At 40.1% G+C, this 20,793-nt stretch overlaps 1 protein-coding gene across 3 annotated transcripts in view; it reads left to right on the top strand.

Moving 5' to 3' along the window:
- Nucleotides 1–20,793, top strand: part of depdc7a (DEP domain containing 7, paralog a) — a 53,295-nt gene that overhangs the window by 29,869 nt on the left and 2,633 nt on the right. For all 3 annotated transcript variants that reach the window (XM_087996342.1, XM_043705524.2, XM_043705525.2), the window contains exons 6-7: nt 15,667–15,809; nt 19,339–19,464. In XM_087996342.1, coding sequence (XP_087852468.1) covers nt 15,667–15,809; nt 19,339–19,464 — 269 coding nt within the window. The remainder of the gene's footprint in view (nt 1–15,666; nt 15,810–19,338; nt 19,465–20,793) is intronic.

Raw genomic sequence — 20,793 nt, 5'->3', positions numbered from 1 at the left:
GTATGGAGCAGTAGACATTTTTGTTTATATAGCAATGGTCAAGGATTGGAATTCTGGTGGGACGGGAGACATGTTGATTGGTATTTTTGGTAGCATGTTCTTGGGTAGCCTGGTTGAAGTCACCAGCTATGATCAAGGCCCTGGGGTTTTCTGTCTCAAGACTTTGTAGTGTTTGACAAGTGCACTCTTCACTTCTGCAGGAGGTAGGGTTAGAGGGATAGGGTAGGGGATTGTCTGGGTGGAATGCTGTTTAGTGGATTGGTGTGAACACAGGCCAAGTGGATTCTGATTCTTTTGAGCATGTAATTTCTTTTGTCTCAGTGCTTAAGGGTGGTGGCTAATACTAGAATTTGCAGACTGGTATTTAAGTGGTACTTTAACCCTGGTGGCCCAAGCTGCAATTGTGCCCCAGCTCTTTGACCTCCTATCCAGGCTTTGTTAATTAAATATAACCATATGGTTTCAGGAAAAACTGCAACATTTGCAATCAATGCATCTCCACTAGGATTACATGAATAAACAGGGTGTATACAACCTGTGTATATAATTCCAAAAGTATGGTTGAGAATTGATTGGGCACCCTAACAATTCACTTGAATGGGTGGCAATAGTTTCCCAGATCAGTCAAGTTTGAAATTGGCTACCTCTTTCTTTATAATCTCTGATCTTGTTTTATTGGTTCCTTTGGTATGATGAATAACTTCATTTTTGAATGAATATTCTCCCTGAAATGTAGGATATGCATCATTAAGGATGAGCATCTAACATAGCAGGAATTTCTAGTTTTTTTCACTTGTTCCACTCCCATGTTGGGTTATTATACAGCATGTTATAGCAACAACAAAATACTGTTCCTGTGTTTACTGGAGATAATTTGATTTGGAGTGAGGCCATTAATCAAAATAAATAGTTAGCATTTGGACACTTGGCTCCTGTGTAACGCCTACTTGAAACAATGTTCCCTGCATTCTACCAGGAACTTCCTGTACTATTTGCATAGGATGTGGACATCACTGGTTGGCCATTAGTGTTCATCCTGACTTGAAAGTGGCAGTGAGCTCGCTAGCTTGAACAACTAGTTCAGCTAGTGTAATTAGAAAGGGGTTTCAAGATTTTTTTTGAACCAGTGACTGTTAAGGAATGGCAATATAGTCTAAAGTTAGATGTTAGAGATGTCCAAATGTATATGAAAGCAATTTGCATCCTGTTTTTAATCTTAGTAAGCATTCTATGGTGCTTCTCAAGCAATTCAAAATTGGGTGAGATGTTTGGTCAAGTGACCAAAAGATTACTAAAGTGTTTGGACTGGTTTAGGGAGGAAATTAGATCTTTGGGTGGAGACAACATTTTTATTCACTGTCACAAGATTGTTGCTGAAAAGGCCAGTATTCATTTCACGAAGTATAGTGAACTGCCTCCAGTACGATGAGGCCACATCAGAGAACCTGTTGAGATTTAATCATTTGAGTTGTACAGATTAGATTGGGTATTTTCCTAAAAATGTACATGAGATTGAACTGGATGTGTTTTTACAACACCCAATAGTTTCATAGATAGTTACTGGTATTAGTTTCTTATTCCAGACTGATTGTCTTTTTGAATTGAAGCTTCCCAGATGTGGGATTTGAATCATGTCCTCTGATCATAAATGACTACCCTTCAAAAAATGCATATTTGGATATCAAACATTGAGACAACCAATCACTAAATGCACTATGTAAATGAAAGTAGTTTTTCTATTTTTGTTCTTGTGACATTCCGTGACTCCAGCACTTATACTCTCTTCACTGTTAAGTGATTTAATGCTATTGTATTTCTGGATTCAGTGATATTGAACATCTTTAAAAAACATTCTTCAGAGGGATTTTGTTTCTTTGTACCTGCTATTCTGGAAGTGAGGGAATGGTCAGGATTTAACTTGAAAGAAATTCTTTTGTTAATCTTGAGCTTCAAGTGCATTGCTTTTTGTAAAGTCAAACTATTTGCAACCCATAATCTAACTTTGTTAAATAGGCAACATCCAAAACGATTTCCCTTTTTTTGGAGGGGAATACATAATTATTGGATTGTAATTTTAAAATTCTAAACTTTAATATCATTTTCTAATTGTTTGAGCTTTAAAAAGTGCTAATTTGTTTTCTCTGCTCCATTGGCAACCTTGTCTCCAACTATCTGGAGTGCAAGATCTAGAATCCAACTTTCCTAGTTATGCCCCGTTCCCTGCAATCTTTGCTGTTCTTGACCCTATCAAGTGTCTCCTTGTAGAACCTATTTCTGATCTGTGCTAAATTTGTTTCTGCTGTGATGTCCATTTTTGCATGATTAGTTCTAAGCTGGACTAAATCTTGCCACTTAGGGTGTTTTTTTTTTAAAAAAGTATTAGTCTGTGCTTTTTGTCTTGGTATTTAACTGAAATCTACCATTTAAATTTTGAAAACTTGTGAAAACATTATTTTCATTGGTGTTGGGGCATAATCCAAGAAGCAGCACAAACTGGTTCCTCACTAACTGGGTCAGAAATGGTTTTTGTTGGGTTTGCATAATTTAGCCAATGTCATGTGAATTACGGTAGTGCTGAAGTTGGGTGACTTGGATGTACAGCATTCCCTTAATGACGGGAAAGATGCTCTGCTGCTTGTGTTTAACTTAGCCTCCAGGAATTATTGTTTTGCTAGAGGAGAAATTTTAGTTTTGGTGAGGATGTCACTGACTAAGCTGTATTCTATTCCTAAGACCCAACATATGGTAACTAGTAAGGTTAATAAAATATGTAACTTTTAAAGTAAATGAGTGAAATAAACCACTAAATAGAACTACTTTCAAGAAAGGAAGGCAGAAAACCGGAAACAATTGGCCAGTTAGTTTAACACTTTTTTTCACGATGTTGTGGTTGGTTAAGGAGGTTTTTAGCTGGGTTATTAAAATTAATCAAATGCCTCATTATTTGGTGTAAGGAAAATTCATATTTTATCCAATCCTTAGAGGAAAGGATCAAGTGCTGAGGATTAAAAGGAAACTGGTCTAGATATATACTTTGATTTCCAGATGGTGTTTTGATAAGGTGCTGTAACTTATTGTGGAAAAATATTTTAATAATGTAAAGGGCGTCATTAACATGAATAGAAGATTTGCTAGCTGAAAATAGCATATGTATAAATGAGGTGCTTGGCAGGTTATAAGTTGTCCGGATGTTTTGGGGCCTCATTTGTTTGCATACATCAATGACTTGATCATCTGCAAATTTAGTTACAATGTCAACATCTAAGACTGGTAACAAAATGTTGTGAAGAAAATGGAAAAAGGTTGCATATTGATGTTGAGGGATAAGACAAAATCTGGCCAAAGTATAATGGAAAATGAAAAGTTGTGGCTCTCATTACTTTTGGTGGAAAGACCGAAGAGGCAGAGTTCTTGATTTTGACTTAAGGTGGAGAATGACTGCAGAATTCTAATGTGCAGAGGGATGAGGTGTTCTTGTGCATGAGTTGCTAAAATTTGGTATCAAGGTACAGTAAGTGATTAAGTTGTCCAATGGGATGCTGTCCTTAAGAGAAATTTTATGTAAGTTTTACACTTCACTGGAACAAGGCCACATCTTGAATACCATCTGTTGGTTTCCTTTGACAAGTTGTTGTAAATGTGGAGGTTCTAGATTTTATTCCTAGAATGAGTGGGTAGTTTTGGGGTTTAGACGAGACTGGGTTTGTTTCTACTGGAATTGGAGTGCTGGCTTGACTGGACTTTAGTAAAACTTTTGACAAAGTTCTGCATGGTAGACTAATTAGCGAAGTTATTTCTAGGGCTTTTTTTTTTACAAAAATGATTTGGGTGAGAACATAAGTATGGTAGTAAGTTTTTGTAGATGACACCAAAATTGGCAGATGGTGAAAGCTTTTCTAAGATGGTCAATGGGCTGAAAAATTGCAGATGGAGTTCAGTTTGGATAAATGTGAGGTATTGTATTTTGTTACAACAAATAAGGGCAGGACATATTTAATTAGTGGTAAGATCTTGTGTTGTAGAACAGAGGGACCTAGGGGTGCTATTACATAATTGAGTCACAGGTAGATAGTGGTTAAAAAGGCATTTGGCATGTTTGTTGTCTTTGTTCAGTCCTGTGAATATGAGTTGGGAAGTAATGTTGAGGCTGTACAAGACATTGAGGTCTCCTGGAATACGATGTCCAGTTCAGGTTGTCTAGGCATAGGAAGGATATTAAGTGGGAGAGGGTTCAGAAGAAATTTACCAGGATGTTGGGTATGGAAAATAGTCAAAAGAGACTGAATGGGCTGGGACTTCCTTCACCTACAGTGTAGGAGATTGAGAGGCAACCTTCCAGAAGTTTATAAAATGAGGGGTATAGATTGAGTTAATGGTGGTTGGTTTTTTCCCTAGGATGGGGTATATCAGGACTGGGATACAACTTTTAAAATCTATCTTCTCACCTTAAAGACATGAAAGGTGAATTTTCTCTAGAGGGTGGTTTGTGTGGGGAATGAACCTCCCAAGGAAGTGGATGTGGGTACAAATACAAAATGTTTTGCACGTTTTAAAAGTACATGAATAGGAAAGGCTTGGAGGAATGCAGGCAGGTGGGATGAGTTCAGTTTGGGATTGTTTGGCATAGACAGGTTAGACCAAAGGGTCTGCTTCCGTGCTGTATGACACTGAAGTGTTTAAGATTATGAATAGCCTTGACACTAAAAGTGGAAAGCATCTTTCCTCCTGTGGTGGAGTTCAGAAATACATTTGGATCAGCTGAGCTTATTACATGTCATTCAGCTCCTTGAGCCTGCTCTGCCACTATGTTTCCTGCATGTCTGCTAGCTAATTTTTCGAACTTTAACTTTCATTGCCCAGATTAGTAGACCTGACCCCTCTAGAATGCGATTTCAGTCACATTTTAATATATTTTAAAATTGGTAACAAGGGTGCAGGTTTCCTTTTTTCTAGGAAAAAACCAGATGTAACGAACTTCAGTGCAACAAGTAGTTAGCATTTGGAAGACATTTGTGGTGGGAACTGATTCAATAGATTGTCATTTTTCTTCAAACATTTATCTAATTTCTTTTTGAAAGACCAGTTATGGAGAGATTGGGATAAACTGAATTCCCTTTCCCTTGAAACAGATATGGGTTCTGAACAGTCATATTCAGTGCTATTCTATGGTTCCAGTTAAGTGCCTAGGCTGTCTTGCCACAATACATGCTATGTAAAAGAAACTTGTATGCGTAGACTAAACTGGTCAACAATGATTTTTTACTTTGAATTTGCTTAAGTAGCAATTTTCATGATGCTAATACTTTCATTAGTGAAAATGGAAGATTAAAGATTTATGGTCTTGTGGAAAAATACATTTTTGGAACTGGAAAAAGTAACTAGCTTATTTGTCCATGCTTTTCACCATTTAGTCACTCTCGCGCTCGCATGCCATGACCTTTACTTATGGTAGCTCTTTCAAGGATAGAACTTTATTAGTAGCTTTGTTTACCCTGAGGGTAGTTCCATGGATCAATGGACAGAATTCTCATGAGTTAGCAGAATGTGGATCAATGTCTCACTCCAAAGACTTAAGGTCATAGAGATGTACAGCACAAAAACAGACCCTTTTTAGTCCAACTTGTCCATGCCAACCAGATATCCTAACCTAATCTAGTCCCATTTGCCAGTACTTGGCCCATATCCCTTCATGCCCTTATACCTATCCAAATGCCTTACAAATGATGTAATTGTACCAGCCTCCTCCACTTCCTGTGGCAGCTCATTCCATACACATACCACCCTCCATGAAAAAGTTGCCCCATGGGTCCCTTTTATATATTTCCCCTCTCACTCTTAACCTATGTGCTGTAGTTCTGGACTTTTTTCCTCCCATCCATCTGCCAGGAAAAGACTTTCTCTATTTATCCTATCCATGCTCCTCGTGATTTTGTAAACCTCAAGGTCACCTCTCAGCCTCCAATGCTCCATGGAAAACAGCCCCAGCCTATTCGGCCTCTTCCCCATAGCTCAAATCCTTCAACCCTGGCAACATCCTTGTAAATCTTTTCTGAACCCTTTCAAGTTTCACAGCATCTTTCCAATAGGAAGGAGATCCGAATTGCACACAGTATTCCAACAGTGGCCTAACCAATGTCCTGTACAGCCGCAACATGACCTTCCAACTCCTGTACTCAATACTCTGACCAATAAAGGAAAGCATACCAAATGCCATCTTCACTATCCTATCTACTTGCAACTCTACTTTCATGGAATTTATGAACCTGCGCTGCAAGGTCTTTGTTCAGCAACACTCCCTAGGACCTTACCATTAAGTGTATAAGTCCTGCTATGATTTGCTTTCCCAAAATGCAGCACCTCGTAATTAACTGCCACTTAGCCCACTGGCCCATCTGATCAAGATCCCATTGTAATCTGAGGTAACCTCCTTCGCTGTCCACTGCACCTCCGATTTTGGTGTCATCTGCAAACTTACTATCTATACCTCCTTTGTTCATATCCAAATCATTACATGCAAAGTAGTGGACCCAGCACCGATCCCTGTGGTACCCCACTGGTCACCGGTCTCCAATCTGGAAAAACAACCCTCCGCCACCACTGTCTTCTACCTTTTTGAGCCAGTTCTGTATCCAAATGGCTAGTTCTCCCTGTATTCCATTAGATCTAACCTTGCTCACCAGTATGCCATGGGGAACCTTGTCGGATGTCTTACTGAAGTCATATAGATCATGTCTACTGTTCTGCCCTCATCAATCCCCTCTGTTACTTTTTTGAAAAACTCAAATTAAGTTTGAGACATGGTTTCCCACGCACAAAGCCATGTTGACTATCCCTAATCAGTCCTTGCCTTTCCAAATAAATGTACATCCTGTCCCTCAGGATTCCCTGCAACAATTTGCCCACCAACATCAGACCCACTGGTCTATAGTTCCCTGGCTTGTCCTTACCACCTTTCTTAAATAGTGGCACCATGTTAGCCAACCTCCAGTCTTCTGGCACCTCACCTATGACTATCAATAATACAAATATCTTTGCAAGGAGCCCAGCAATCACTTCCTAGCTTCCCACAGTTCTAGGGTACACCTGATTTAGGTCCTGGGGATTTACGCACCTTTATGCGTTTCAAGACATCCAGCACATCCTCCTCTGTAATTTGGACATTTTTTTCAAAATATCACCATCTATTTCCCCACATTCTATCTTCCATGTCCTTCTCCACTGTGTAAACTGATGCAAAATACTCATTTAGTATCTTCCCCCATCTCCTGCAGTTCCACACACACTGACTTGCTAATCTTTGAGGGGCCCTGTTCTCTCCCTAGTTACCCTCTTGTCCTTAATGTATTTGTAAAAACCCTTTGGATTCTCCTTAACCCTATTTGCCAAATCTATCTCCTGCCCCCATTTTGCCCTCCTGATTTCCTCAAGTATACTCCTGTCTTTATACTCCGAGGATTCACTCGATCTCTTCGGTCTGTACCTGACATATGCTTCCTCCTTTTTCTTAACCAAACCCTCAATTTCTCTAGTCATCTATACCTACCAGCCTTCCCTGTCACCCTTACAGGAATGTACTGTCTCTGGACTCTCGTTATCTCCTTTCTGAAGGCTTCCCAGTTTCCAGCCATCCCTTTACCTGCGAACATCTGCCTCCAATCAGCTTTTGAAAGTTCTTGTTTAATACTATCAAAATTGGCCTTTGTCCAATTTAGAACTTCAGCTTTTAGATCTGCTCTATCCTTTCCATTATTTTAAAACTAATAGAATTATGGTCGTTGGCCCCAAAGTGCTCCCCCACTGACACCTCAGTCACTTGCCCTGCCTTATTTCCCAAGAGTAGGTCAAGTTTTGCACCTTTTCTAGTAGGTACATCCACATTCTGACTCAATTATTTTGTACACTCTTAACAAATTCCTCTCCATCTAAACCCTTAACACAATGGGAGTCCCAATCTGTTTGGCAAGTTAAAACCTATTATTCTTACAGATAACTGATCTCCTTACAAATTTGTTGCTCAATTTCCTGCTGACTATTGGGGGGTCTATAATAAATCCCAATAAGGTGATCATCACTTTCTTATTTCTCAGTTTCACCCAAATAACTTCCCTGGATGTGTTTCTAGGAGTATCCTCCCTCCGTATAGCTGTAATGCTATCCCTTACCAAAAACACCATTCCATCTCCATTGCCTCCCTTTCTATCCTTCCTGTGGCCTCTGTATCCTGAAACATTAAGCTGCCAGTCCTGTCCATCCCTGAGCCACGTTTGGTGTAATTGCTATGATATCCCGGTCCCATGTTTCTAACCATGCCAGAGTTCATCAGCCTTCCCTGTTAGGCTTATTGCATTGAAATAAATGCAGCTTAATTTCAGTCCTATCATCATCTCTGCTTTCTTCCTGCTTGCCCTGACTGTTTGACCTTCTTTTTCTCAACTGTACTAGGCTCAGATTGATCGCTTTCCTTACTATCTCTCTGGGTCCCACCCCACCTTCTTACTAGTTTAAATCCTCCCGTGCAACACTAGCAAGTCTCCCTGCTAGTATATTAGTCCCTTCCAATTCGGGTGCAATCTGTTGTCCTTGTACAGGTCACTTCTACCCCAGAAGAGATTCCAATGATCCAAAAATGTGAATCCATCTCCCCTGCACCAGCTCTTCAGCTACTCATTCATCTGCTCTATCCTCCTATTCCTACCCTTACTAGCTTGGAGCACTGGGAATAATCCAGATATTACTACTCTTGATGACATTTTAAAATTCCTGCCTAACACTTTTTTTTCTCCTTTTTCAGAATCTCATCCTTATCTCTTCCTATTTTGTTGGTACCAACATATACAATGATCTCCTGCTGGTCCCTCTCCCCTTTTGAGAACATTCTGCACCCTCTGAGACATCCTTGACCCTGGGAGGCAACACAACTTTGATTTTTCGCTGCTGGCTGCGGAAATGTCTGTGCCTCTGAATAACACAATCGATTGCTTGGAACTTGGTCAGTCTTGATACCAGAAACTTGGCTGTTTGTGTATTTTACAAACCTATGGATTCTGAGATGTAGACCGACCACTTGAGCCTGCACCCCCATAAGGTCATGACTGATTTGATAATCCCACGTTCTTGCCTGTCTCTGTTCCCTGTCATTCCCTTGCTTATACCTGGCCAACATGACTCGTTTTCAATCTTTGTGAAAACATATGGGAAGCATTGTTTTTATAAAATAACAAATTCACGATTGTTTGGTTGGACTGAGTCTGTTGCATTGTGACTGTATGATCTCTATTGTTTGTGGAAGTTGCTGTTCAAGGTAGCTGGTGCACCTCTTACATTACAATTGCACTTCAGAAATACATAGTTAATTGTGATGCATTGTAAGACACTATTGAAATGCAGTATATTTTTGAGCCTAAATAGTGTTCCCAGATTGATTAAGTTACAAATCTTAACAGGTTAGATTGCTATACTCTACAGGATATTAGCTACAACCAAAGTATTTTATACCTTTTTGAAATATCAATTTGAGCAATGCCCAAGCAATTTGATTAGTTCTGGTCCATGTTGTCGAGGCATTTTGCAATAAGAGGGAGTAAAATGAAAGTAGGAAAGTGCTATTTTCTGCTTTGGATCAGTCCACTCTGACTTTGTTTTATGGGAAGGGAGACATTCTGTTCATAACTCTGAAATTGACAAAGTATACCAATAGTAGGGCTAATTGGCCCTTCACTAATTTGGTGCCTATAGGTATTGCTGGCTGGGCCAGTATTTATTGCCCATCAGTAATTGCCTAAAAGGTTGAGTCAACCAAACTGCAGGTCTGGAGTCATGTGGAGTTCAGACCAGGGCAGATTTACTTAAAGGATATTAGTGAACCAGGTGCTGTTTTTAAACAGGAGTTGAAAGTAGTTGCTATTAAGCCACTCTTTACTCCAGATATTTATTAAATTCAATTTCCACCATTTTCCATGGTGGGATTCAAGCCCGTACCCCTCAGGGCCTGCTCTGTAACTCGTGGTATTATCAAGAAGCCACTGCCTTCCCTAAAATTATATTGCAGGGGGAAATTGGATCAAAGATTTTCAGTCCAGTACTTTTTCATAAAAAGCAGAAGATTGCATTAACCAAACCAAACGTCTTTTACGGCTGGAGCGATGCTGTAGATCTTGAAAGTAAAGTTGATGCAGTTCAGTGAAATTATTGAATGGTGAAAGAAGCTCAGGAGCTTAAAGTCCATTCCTGCTAACTCCTATGACCTGTTGTGCTATTGAAAGTTGCTGGGGAAGGGAAAGCAATTTGAAAGAGCAGTAGTGACCACAAGCCTGGCATTAAACCTGCCTGGTATGTAATGACCTGTTACTCCCTACAATCCACTAGACTGGTACCAGTGCTTTGTCACTTGCTCTCCTGATCTTTTGAAGAAAAGAAACTGAAGTAGCTCGCATATTGCCATTTAACATGGTCAACTTAGTCTTCAAGAATGCTTGGTACTCAGCCAGTGAGATTAATTTTGATCAGGCACACCCACATGTGACATGAAGGCTGTACATGCAGATTATTGCAACTGGGAGTCACTAATTGATAACAGGAAAATGCCAACACCATGTATATCTGGCATGCACTGTCCTGACCAATGGGTAGAGGTTTGGTAAGTGACTAGCCATTATAGATAATTCTCGATGCTTGCAAGCTTCATGTTTGGCACTTGTGGCAGAATCTCTTCGTCAAAGATTGGCCTCTTTATATCGTGCATCTTTTTGCTGATGGCTGAAGGCAGCTCACCTGAAATTTTTGTCTTCCTCCTTTCATAGACTGAAGAATGCTGGAATTAATGTATAAAGGAAGGACTGTTTCCTTTGTTCTGGGAGTTTCCCTGGACACACCCAGTTTCTCCAAAGCTTGTTCTGTACTGTGCTTAACAAACCTTTGCTTGGTAACAGAAGTTACAGTTGCATCAAATGCGTTAGAACCTCGGGAAAAAAAACTTAATATCCTCTCAGCCTCTGAAGCTCCAGGGAAAAACAGCCCCAGTCTATTCAACCTCTTTCCCCAAAGCGCTCATCCTCCAAAGCTGGCAACATCCTTATCATTTCTGAACCCCTTTAAAGTTTCACAACATCCTTCTAGTAGGGAGACCAGAATTGCACACTATTCCAAAAAAATTAAATATTTGGTCAGATTTCAATTGCGATCTCGGGTAGAAGATCAGTGTCCTCATCTATTCAATTCTAATGTTTCGTTATAGCATTAACAAGTTAATTGTTTAACATGTTTATCCAAACTGTAAAACAAGGGGCTTGCAGAATTAAATTTGTAATATTTCTATGCAAAAATCAGCCTTGACATTTTTCCCAGTTCCAAACTTTTCTAAACTTGACTAGAAGAAACTGCATTATTTTACTTTCAATCACTGGGATTTGAGCTTATTGGGAAGAGGCTGAATAGACTGGGGCTGTTTTTTCCCTGGAGCTTCAGAGGCTGAGGGGGTGTTAAGTTTTTTTTTAATTGAGGCTCTTATGCATTTGATGCAACTGCAATATGTCAACTTCTGTGAACAAACAAAATTTTAAGCACAGTACAGAACAAGCATTGGAGAAACCCTGAACACTCCTTAACATGCTTGTGAGGCACGTCCCAGGGAAGTGCTCTGAACAAAGGAAACAGTCCTTTTCCTTATACAAAATCTTTACATCAGTCAGTAATGCACACGAGATGACTCAGTCACATGCTACTCGTGCAACGCAGTGATCACCTCACCTCTAGACAGTGTAATGCAAATCATCCCTTAATGGATAAATCTGGTGTGAATTGTATTTTAACTATAGGGAGTAGTCAGAATTTCAACTATAATGTTTTTTATTTCTGGGGATGAAAATGTAAGTAGACAATATAAATGGCTCTTGAATAACTAGGAAATGGCCATGCAAATGACTTTGCCAAGAGATGGGAATGTAAATTCCTTACAATCTAATTCAGAGGCATCCCACTCTATCCTCAGGATATCCAATTTCCTGCAGATCAGTGCAAATTAACTCTTTATCTCAGGGGATCCTAAGTTATAAAATCATGAAGGACATAGACCAGTCTTTTCCCTGCGGTAGGGAGTCCAGAACTAGAGGGCATATGTTTTAAGGTGAGAAGGGAAAGGTTTTAAAAGGGACCTTGCGTGACTTTTTTCAGAGGGTGGTGTGTGGGGAATGAGCTACCTGTGGAATTGATGGAATCTGGTTCAATTACAATATTTTATTTAAAAGGCACTAAGATGGGTACATGATTAGGAAGGGTTTAGAGGGATATGGTCCAAATGCAAGCTAATGGGATTAGATTAATTTAGGATATCTGGTCAGCCTGGATGAGTTGGACCGATGGGTCTGTTTCCATGCTGTACATCTGAGGTTCTTTGTAATCAAGATGAATGAGTGACTCTATAACAAAGATCTTGACCAGTTTATTCCACTTCTAAATATGGACCTGTAAGTACTAAATCTCCCCGTGTCTGCATGGGTTTCCTCTGGATGCTCCAGTTTCCTCTCACTTCAAAGACGTGCAGGTTAGGTGAATTGGCCATGCTACATTGACCATAGTGTTAGGTGCATTTAGTCAGAGGGAAATGGGTCTGTGTGGGTTACTCTTCGGAGGGTTGGTATGGACTTGTTGGGCCAAAGGATTTGTTTCCATACTGTAGGGAATCTAATCTAATCTTTGTGTGGCCACAGACTGTTGTTGGCATTAAAGCTGATGTCTCTAGGGTGGGTGCCATAGGATTGGGGCAGCATGAAGCCAATTTTATTGCCTTTTGTGGCTGATTTTGGTGGTGCTTGAAGACTTTAATAGAAAATGTCTGAGTTGCAACATCATGAACCCTTATCTTGAATGTGCTTTGCAATCTAAAGCTAATTTCAGGAGTCTTCAATGGAGTTATTCACTCCAGTCACTTAGCATTTATCCAATAATTTTCAGAAGCCACTTTTGGCAAATTAACCTGTTTTTAAAAAAGTATTCTACTTTCTTGCTGTGAACAACTTGCTATCAAGTGGAAACAAACCAACCTTTTTTGTGTTCAAAGATTTTAACCATTTGAGTGAAAAAATAAATAATTGCTGTTCTGTATTTTAATCTGCCATCCTTTATCAATTAATCTGAATTTTGTCTCCTTTTTTATTTACCAATTTTGGCCTACTTACTATCCAGCCCTTTATGATCCACTTTTAAATTTAATTTCATGAACTTTCTCTTGTTCACTTACTCTCTGGTTCCCTGGGTCAGCTTGTCATCACATCCTTTCTTAATTAGATAACTTTACACTCTAGATACTGATCTCTATTATTTTTGTTAGGAAAAATATCCTTGACACACTCTACCCCTTAACCTCAAGTTACAATTGCAAGCCACATTGTTATACTCCAGTTTAGATTTTTAATCTTTACTAGTGCTGGTCACTAGGATTTGAGTGCGTAATCTAGGTTGTGACTTCAGCCAAGTATTGAGACTGATTTTTAAATTGACATTTGACCATCCACCCCTGTCTGATCAGGTGGATATAAATATTCCTATGGAAATATTTGGAGTTTCTAATGTTAAATTTCTCTCTAAATTATCACCAGTACTATTTGTGGGATTGTAGTGTAAATGGTCTTTCATAATGTTAATAGATGTTAAAGTATCAGATTTTAAACAATTTTGGGGGTATCCTGTGTAAATACATATTCTGATTCTCAACCAAAGACTTTCTTTTACACAAGACTGAGGCTGAATGCTACCATTGACTTTTAACCTTTCTGTTCAATGTTGGGTATTTTTAATTAAAAACAAACCATCCATCCTCCCTTTTTAATTGAAAGCATTTTTATAACTTACAGCAGAGAAACAAGGCTAATCTCAGTTCTAGTTGACTGAAGCTGTTTGTCAATGGTGTAGCTTTGTATGCCCCCATTCTAATTAATATTGCTGCTTTTCTCACTAATGCTTTGTTCACTTTTTTTTAAAGTGGCATTCTAATGCAATCATTGGATTGAGGGGGGGAGGGGGTGTCTTCAATTTTTCGAGGGTGCTGTCAACAAATAACAGTAAAACATTGTTCTATGTACGAGAACAATGGATCAACTTTTTTCCTTTGGAAGTTTAAAAGTATTTTCAGTTGATATTTTAAAATGAGGTTTGTCTTCCAAATAAAGAACTCTAACTACAACCAGGGCAATTCAAACAGTGGGCTTTACTATAGAACATATCATCAATAAATTGCAGTCTTCTGTTAAGAATTTTATTTGTGGTGGCATTGCTTCCTTGCTGAAGTTTCTATAAATCTGGGTATTTTTTATTTTGCCCACTACCACATTGAGGATGTACTGTGACAATATGCCTTTTTAAGAAGGATTTTGTTCTGTCCTGTTTGTCTGGAAAGCAAGTGTTGTAAACCTGGAGGTGGTGTTTGTTCTGTGCATAGCAGTGTAGCTAACTTTTTGGTTTCGTTTTCAAGTAGACAATCATGAGTGGGTGGAGTCAAGTGCTCAGATCTAGTGTTTGCAGGTTTTGCTTTAAGCTTGAGGCTGGAATTTTGGAAGAAGTTGTGAAAGATGTTGTGAAACTTGAAAGGATTCTGAAAAGGTTTACAAGGATGATGCCAGGGTTGGAGGATTTGAGCTATAGGGAGAGGCTGAACAGGCTGGGGCTGTTTTTCCAGGAGCATCGGAGGCTGAGGGGTGACCTTATAAAGGTTTACAAAATTAAGGGGCATGGATAAGGTAAATATACAGTCTTTTTTCCCTGGGGTAGGGAGTCCAGAACTAGGGGGCATAGGGTTAGGATGAGAGGGGAAAGATGAGACCTATGGGGCAACTTTTTCAGAGGATGGTTTGTGTATGGAATGAGCTGCCAGAGGATGTGGTTGAGGCTGGTACAATTGCAACATTTTAAGAGGCATTTGAATGGGTATATGAATAGGAAGGGTTTGGAGGGATATGGGCTGGGTGCTGGCAGGTGGGACTAGATTGGGTTGGGATATCTGGTCAGCATGGATGTGTTGGACTGAAGGGTCTGTTTCCATGCTGTACAACTGACTCTAAGTTACTCGAACAGCTAATCAGTAATTGATGTATATTACTTTAAGTATTTTGAGTTAGTTAAGCCAATTTTTTAATTTTGTCTATTTTAATTGTAGTGCAAGCATAGTGCTTTACTTAAAGCCTAGTAGTTTGACCAATCAAATTGCATCTGGAACACAATGCCTTACACTTGCATTTAAATAAAAAGTTAGGATCTTGATAGTCTTTTGTTTTGGGTTTTAGTCTGGTCTGTAACAGTGCCAAGATTATATTCAGTTTTAGGTGGAGGTGGGGGACAGCTAAATCTTACTGTTAAAGGATCACCCTTTTGGGTGACTCTTTAAATTTCAGGCTGATGTTTTGAGAAGAATGAAACGAAGGTGGATAGATGGAGTTGAGATTAAGATCAGCTGTGATCAAAATCAGTGGTAAAATGGACATGTTTTATGGCTAACTGTTTTTCCTGTGATCCCAAAAATAGTGGCTGAAACTCTGGCTGAGCTTTTGCATCTGGCCAGTAGATGTGGAGGCAAATCATGGTACCCATACTGTCTTTGACAGAAATTGTGGACTGGGATCTTGCTCTTCAATTTACTGGAGTTGTACACTTTAATACATTTGCTTTTTTGTTTTGCAGTAAATGGAAAGTCCGAACCAGCACTGGAAGCAACACAACTGTGTCTAAAGCTTATGGATTCCAGGAATCGGGAAGAGCTAAGGAGATTATTGAATTTCATGGCTGTTGCTGCACAGCCTACATCTGTTACCTTACAGAAAGGGGTATGTGTGTCCCCTTTAAGGGATTAACATTTTAATAGTCTTATTCAATTTTATGGACTTCTGGATTTTTAAAAAAAACCACTAGTCACTTCTGTAACTCCAGAAACTATCTGGAAGAGTTCATAATTTCATGATGTCATAGGTGACATCACAGGCAATCTCAGGATTGCTACCAGTGCCATGTGCTAGTCAGTAAGAATGATAGAATAAGCAGGATGAATGTGTGGCTTGAGAGGGGGTGCAGGAGGGAGGGGTTCAGATTTTTGGGACATTGGGACCGTTTCTGGAGGAGGTGGGACTATTACAAATTGGATGGTCTCCACCTGGGCTCGACTGGAACCAACATCCTTGAGATGCTTTTGCTAATGTTGGGGAGGGTTTAAACTAATGTGGCGGGGGTTGAGAACGAAATGAGGTTAGATGACAGTAAGGAAGCAGTAACTAAAGCCTGTAAGCAACTAAATGAAATCAGTGTGACTAAGGGGAAGAGGCAGGGAGCAAATGATTAACAGGGACTGGTGGTCTGAGGTGCATTTTTTTCTAATGCAACAAGTATAGTAGGTAAGGTGGATGAACTTATGGCTTGGATTAGTATCTGGGAGCATGATATTGCTATTACTGAGACTTGGTTGAGGGAAGGGCATGATTGGCAGCTACATGTCCCAGGATATTGACGCTTCAGGTGGGATAGAGAGGGAGGTAAAAGGGGTAGAGGAGTTGCATTACTGGTCAAAAAAATCACTGCTGTGCTGAAGAATGGCACTATGGAAGACTCTAGCAGTGAGGCAATATGGGCAGAGCTCAGAAATAGGAAGGGTATGGCAACAATGTTGGGGCTATACTACATGCCTCAACAGTGAGCGTGAGGTAGAGGTGCAAATATGTAAACTCTACATTGAAAGATGTAGGAGCATCAGGGTGGTGTTAGGAGATTTTAATTCACTTAATGTTAGATCTGAATGGAGCAGAATTTGTAAGGAGCATCCAGGACGGTTTTCTAGAGCAGTATGTCAACAGCCCAACTTGGGAAGGGGCCATACTGGGCCTGGTGTTGGGAAATGAGCCCAGCCAGGTTGATGTTTCAGTACAGGATTACTTTGGGAATAGTGACCACAATTTCATAAGTGTCCATGAGTATTCTTTTAAAAAAAAAAAAAAAAAAAGTGGTCCTAAAGGAAGTGCTAAGTTGGGGGAAGGCCAACCATACCAAAATTCATCAGCTACTGGGGGATGTAGATTGGGAGCAGTTGTTTGAAGGGAAGTCCACGTTTGACATGTGGGAGACTTTTTTTTAAAAGAGGTTGATTAGAACTTAGAGATGTTCCTGTGAAAATGAGGGATAGAAATGACAAGATTAGGGAATCATGGATGACAGGTGAAATTGAGACTGGCTAAGAGGAAAAGATGCATACATAAGGTCTAGGCTACTGAAGACAAAGCTTTTGAAGAGTATCAGGAAAGTAGGACCGATCTGAAATGAGGAATTAAGAGGGCCAAAAGGGGTCATAAGATATGCTTAGCAAGCAGGGTTAAGGAAAATTCCAAAGCCTGCCTTTCATATAAGGAGCAAGAGGGTAACTAGAGAAAGGGTTAGGTCACTCGAGGACAAGGAGGAAAGTTGTGTGGAGTCAGAAAATAGGTGAGATTTTGCATTGGTATTTACCAAGGAGAGGGACATGGATTTTGAGGTTAGGGATGCTTGTTGAGTACTCTACATCAAGTTGGCAGAAGGAGGGAGGAAGTTCTGGGTATTCTAAAAGGCAATAAGGTGGACAAGTGCCCAGGTCTGGATAGGATCTATCACCAGTATACTGAGGGAAGCAAGAGGGGAAATAGCTGGGCTTTAACAGATCTTTGCAGCATCCTTGATAATGGGTGAGGTCCTAGAGAACTGGAGAATTGTTAATGTTGTCCCCTTGTTTAAGAAGAGTAGCAGGATACTCCAGGTAATAGACTGGTGAGTCTGTCATTGGTAGGGAAGCTGCTAGAGAAAATACTGAGGGATAGAATCTATTCCCATTTGGAAGGAAATGGGCTTATCAATAATGGGCAGCATGGTTTTGTGCAGGGAAGGTCATGACTTAAAACCAGTAGAATTCTTTGAGGAGGTGACTAAGTTGATTGGGGGGAAGGGCTGTAGATGTCATACAAATGCCTTAAAGTCCATGTATAAGGTTCCCCATGGTAGGCTGATGAAGGTGAAGTTGCATGGGGTCCAGGCTGTTCTAGCTAGATGAATAGAGAACTGGCTGGGCAGCAAGAGACAGTAGTGGAAGGGAGTTTCTCAAAATGGTGACCTAGATCGGTGGAGTAGCAAATAGTGAAGGGGCCTGTCAGAATACAGCAGAATATAGATAAGATTGGAGAGATGGGCAGAGAAATGGCAGTGTTCGATCCTCACAAATGCAAGGTGATGCATTTTGGAAGATTCAATCCAATACAGTAAATGGAAAAGTCCTGGGGAAAATTGACAGATCTTGGTGTTCAGGTCCATTGTTCCCTGAAGTTGGCAACAGGTCAGTAAAGTGGTCAAGAAGGCATATGGCATGCCTTCCTTTATCAGACAGGGTATTGAATACAAGAGGTAGGTCATATTACAGTTAGACTCTAGTCTGGCTGCATTTGGAATACTTTATATGGTTCTGGTCACCACATTACCAAAAGGATGTGGATGCTTTGGAGAGGATCTAGATTAGAGTGGTGCTGGAAAAGCACAGCAGGTCAGGCAGCATTCGAAGAGAAGGCAAATTGATGTTTTGGGCAAAAGCCCTTCATCAAAAAGAGGGGGTGCAGGTAGGTTCACCAGGATGTTGCCTGCTATGGAGGATGCTCTCTATGAAGAGGTTAAATAGATTAGGATTATTTTCATTCGAAAGACTGAGGTTGAGGGAGGGGGGACCTGATTTGAGGCCTACAAAATCATGAGGTATAGACAGGATGGATAGCAAGAAGCTTTTCCCTCGAGTGCAGAACTGAATTACTAGGGGTCATGAGTTCAAAGTGAGAGGGGAAAGGTTTAGGGGAGATATGCTGGAAGGTTCTTTATGCAGAGGTGGTGGGGGCCTGGAATGCATTGCCAGTGGAGGTAGTAGAGGTGGGAATGATTTGCATCATTTAAGATGCATCTAGACAGATACATGAGTGGGCAGGGAGCAAAGGGATACAGAATCTTAGAAAATGTGATAGGTTTAGATAGAGGATCTGGATCGGTGCAGGCTTGGAGGGCCAAAGGGCCTGTTCCTTTACAGCACAGGAACATCAGATGCATAGATGTTTATTAATAATGTTCACTAATGACATCTGATTTGCATGTATAATCTGGGTTATAATAATCCAACTATTTAGACATTTGGTACAGCTCTGGGACTGGTGGGACATGAACCTGGACCTCCTGGCCAGACACCGATACTAGTACTGCATTATAATCGTCCTCCCACTCGAGGTTGTGTGCTTGCTTAGATAGCAAGGATATTGTTCTTTGTTCTTTGTTCGTTGTGAGTAGTAACAATATTTTTTTTTTCTTCCCCAGGTTGAAGGTCGAATTGTGATGAAGAGGACTTTTGGTAAAGCCATTGTTTCTAATAAGAACCTTCCAAAAGGGAAAGCTGATCTCTTGGTTTTGTTCCTGCTTGATCATCAGAAAGATGTATTTAAGGTAATAACATAAATAAGATCATGGCTTAGCCATTCAGCCCTTCTGAGCTGTTATGTTGTTAATAAAATGTGGCTAAACTTCTATAACAATTCTATTTTGCCACTATGGACTTGTTCCTTGACTCCCATTGAACCCAATAATCTTTCAATATCAACTTGTATATTTCATGACTATATAAAACAGGGTTAGAAACATTCTAAAGATTTAAAACTCCCTAAGTAAAGCAATTGATCATGTTCTAAATGGCTGATTCTTTATCCTGTGACACTGATCTCTATTGGTCTAACTTGCCAAAGGAAGAAGTCTCTCAGCACCTACCATGTACAGCACCTCATTTATACTTTAATGAGACTGCAGATTTGCTGGTGGTTTTCTACATTAACATGAGACAGTCTGTTTCTTTATTGAGTCAGATGCATAGATGTTTATTAATGTTCACTAATGACATCTGATTTGCATGTATAATCTGGGTTATAATATTAATCCAACTATTTAGACATTTGGTACAGCTCTGGGACTGGTGGGACATGAACCTGGACCTCCTGGCCAGACACCGATACTAGTACTGCACTATAATAGTCCTCCCACTCGAGGTTGTGTGCTTGCTTAGATAGCAAGGATATTGTAAATGTAGTTGGCTGACAGACAATCTGCAAGTCAGTCTATCCAACTGACTCTGAATAGTGAAATCAAGACCTTTTTATTCTAGAGCATCAGCTGTCTTAGAGTGCCCTTGAGACTTGTGCAATAATCACCTCTAACCCCAGAGAATATGGGCCAATTCTACTTCATGGTGTCACTGGACGGTTTGTCATTTTATTGTTCATCCCCAGTTGCCCTTGAAAGTGGTGGTGAGCTGTCACTTTGAATCTACACACAGCACATGGACTACAGCAGTTTAATGTTAAGGTGGGAATCCCAAGATTTTTGACCCAGTGACGGTGAAGGAATGGTGATTGATTTCCAAGTGAGGGTGGTGAGTGGCTTAGAGGAGAACTTTCAGGTGATGGTGTTCATGTGCATCTGTTGCCACCCTCCAAGATGGAGGTGGTCATGGGTTTGGAAGGAACTCTCAGGATTTTTGAATTTCTGCAGTGCATCCTTTGAGTAGTACATTGCTAGTGAGTGGATGTTTTGTGGATATTGTGCCAATCAAGTGGGCTGCTTTGTCCTGGATGGTGTCAAGCTGCTTGTTGGTTTTTGTCATGTATGACAGCCCTCCCATTTCAGGAATTTGTATTACACGCTTGTGTAAGAGCAGAGTGATTATAAACTTTGGGCTTAATTCATTCCGGATTTCATGCAGGTGAATGTCTAAAGGGAGAGGAT

The sequence above is a fragment of the Chiloscyllium plagiosum genome, unplaced genomic scaffold (genome assembly GCF_037043375.1).
Source record: "Chiloscyllium plagiosum isolate Xiang-an unplaced genomic scaffold, Cpla_swu_hap1 HiC_scaffold_18, whole genome shotgun sequence".
NCBI lineage: Eukaryota > Metazoa > Chordata > Chondrichthyes > Orectolobiformes > Hemiscylliidae > Chiloscyllium > Chiloscyllium plagiosum.
Note: the sequence above shows the minus strand (reverse complement) of the source record. Positions and strands in the feature narration are given on the sequence as shown.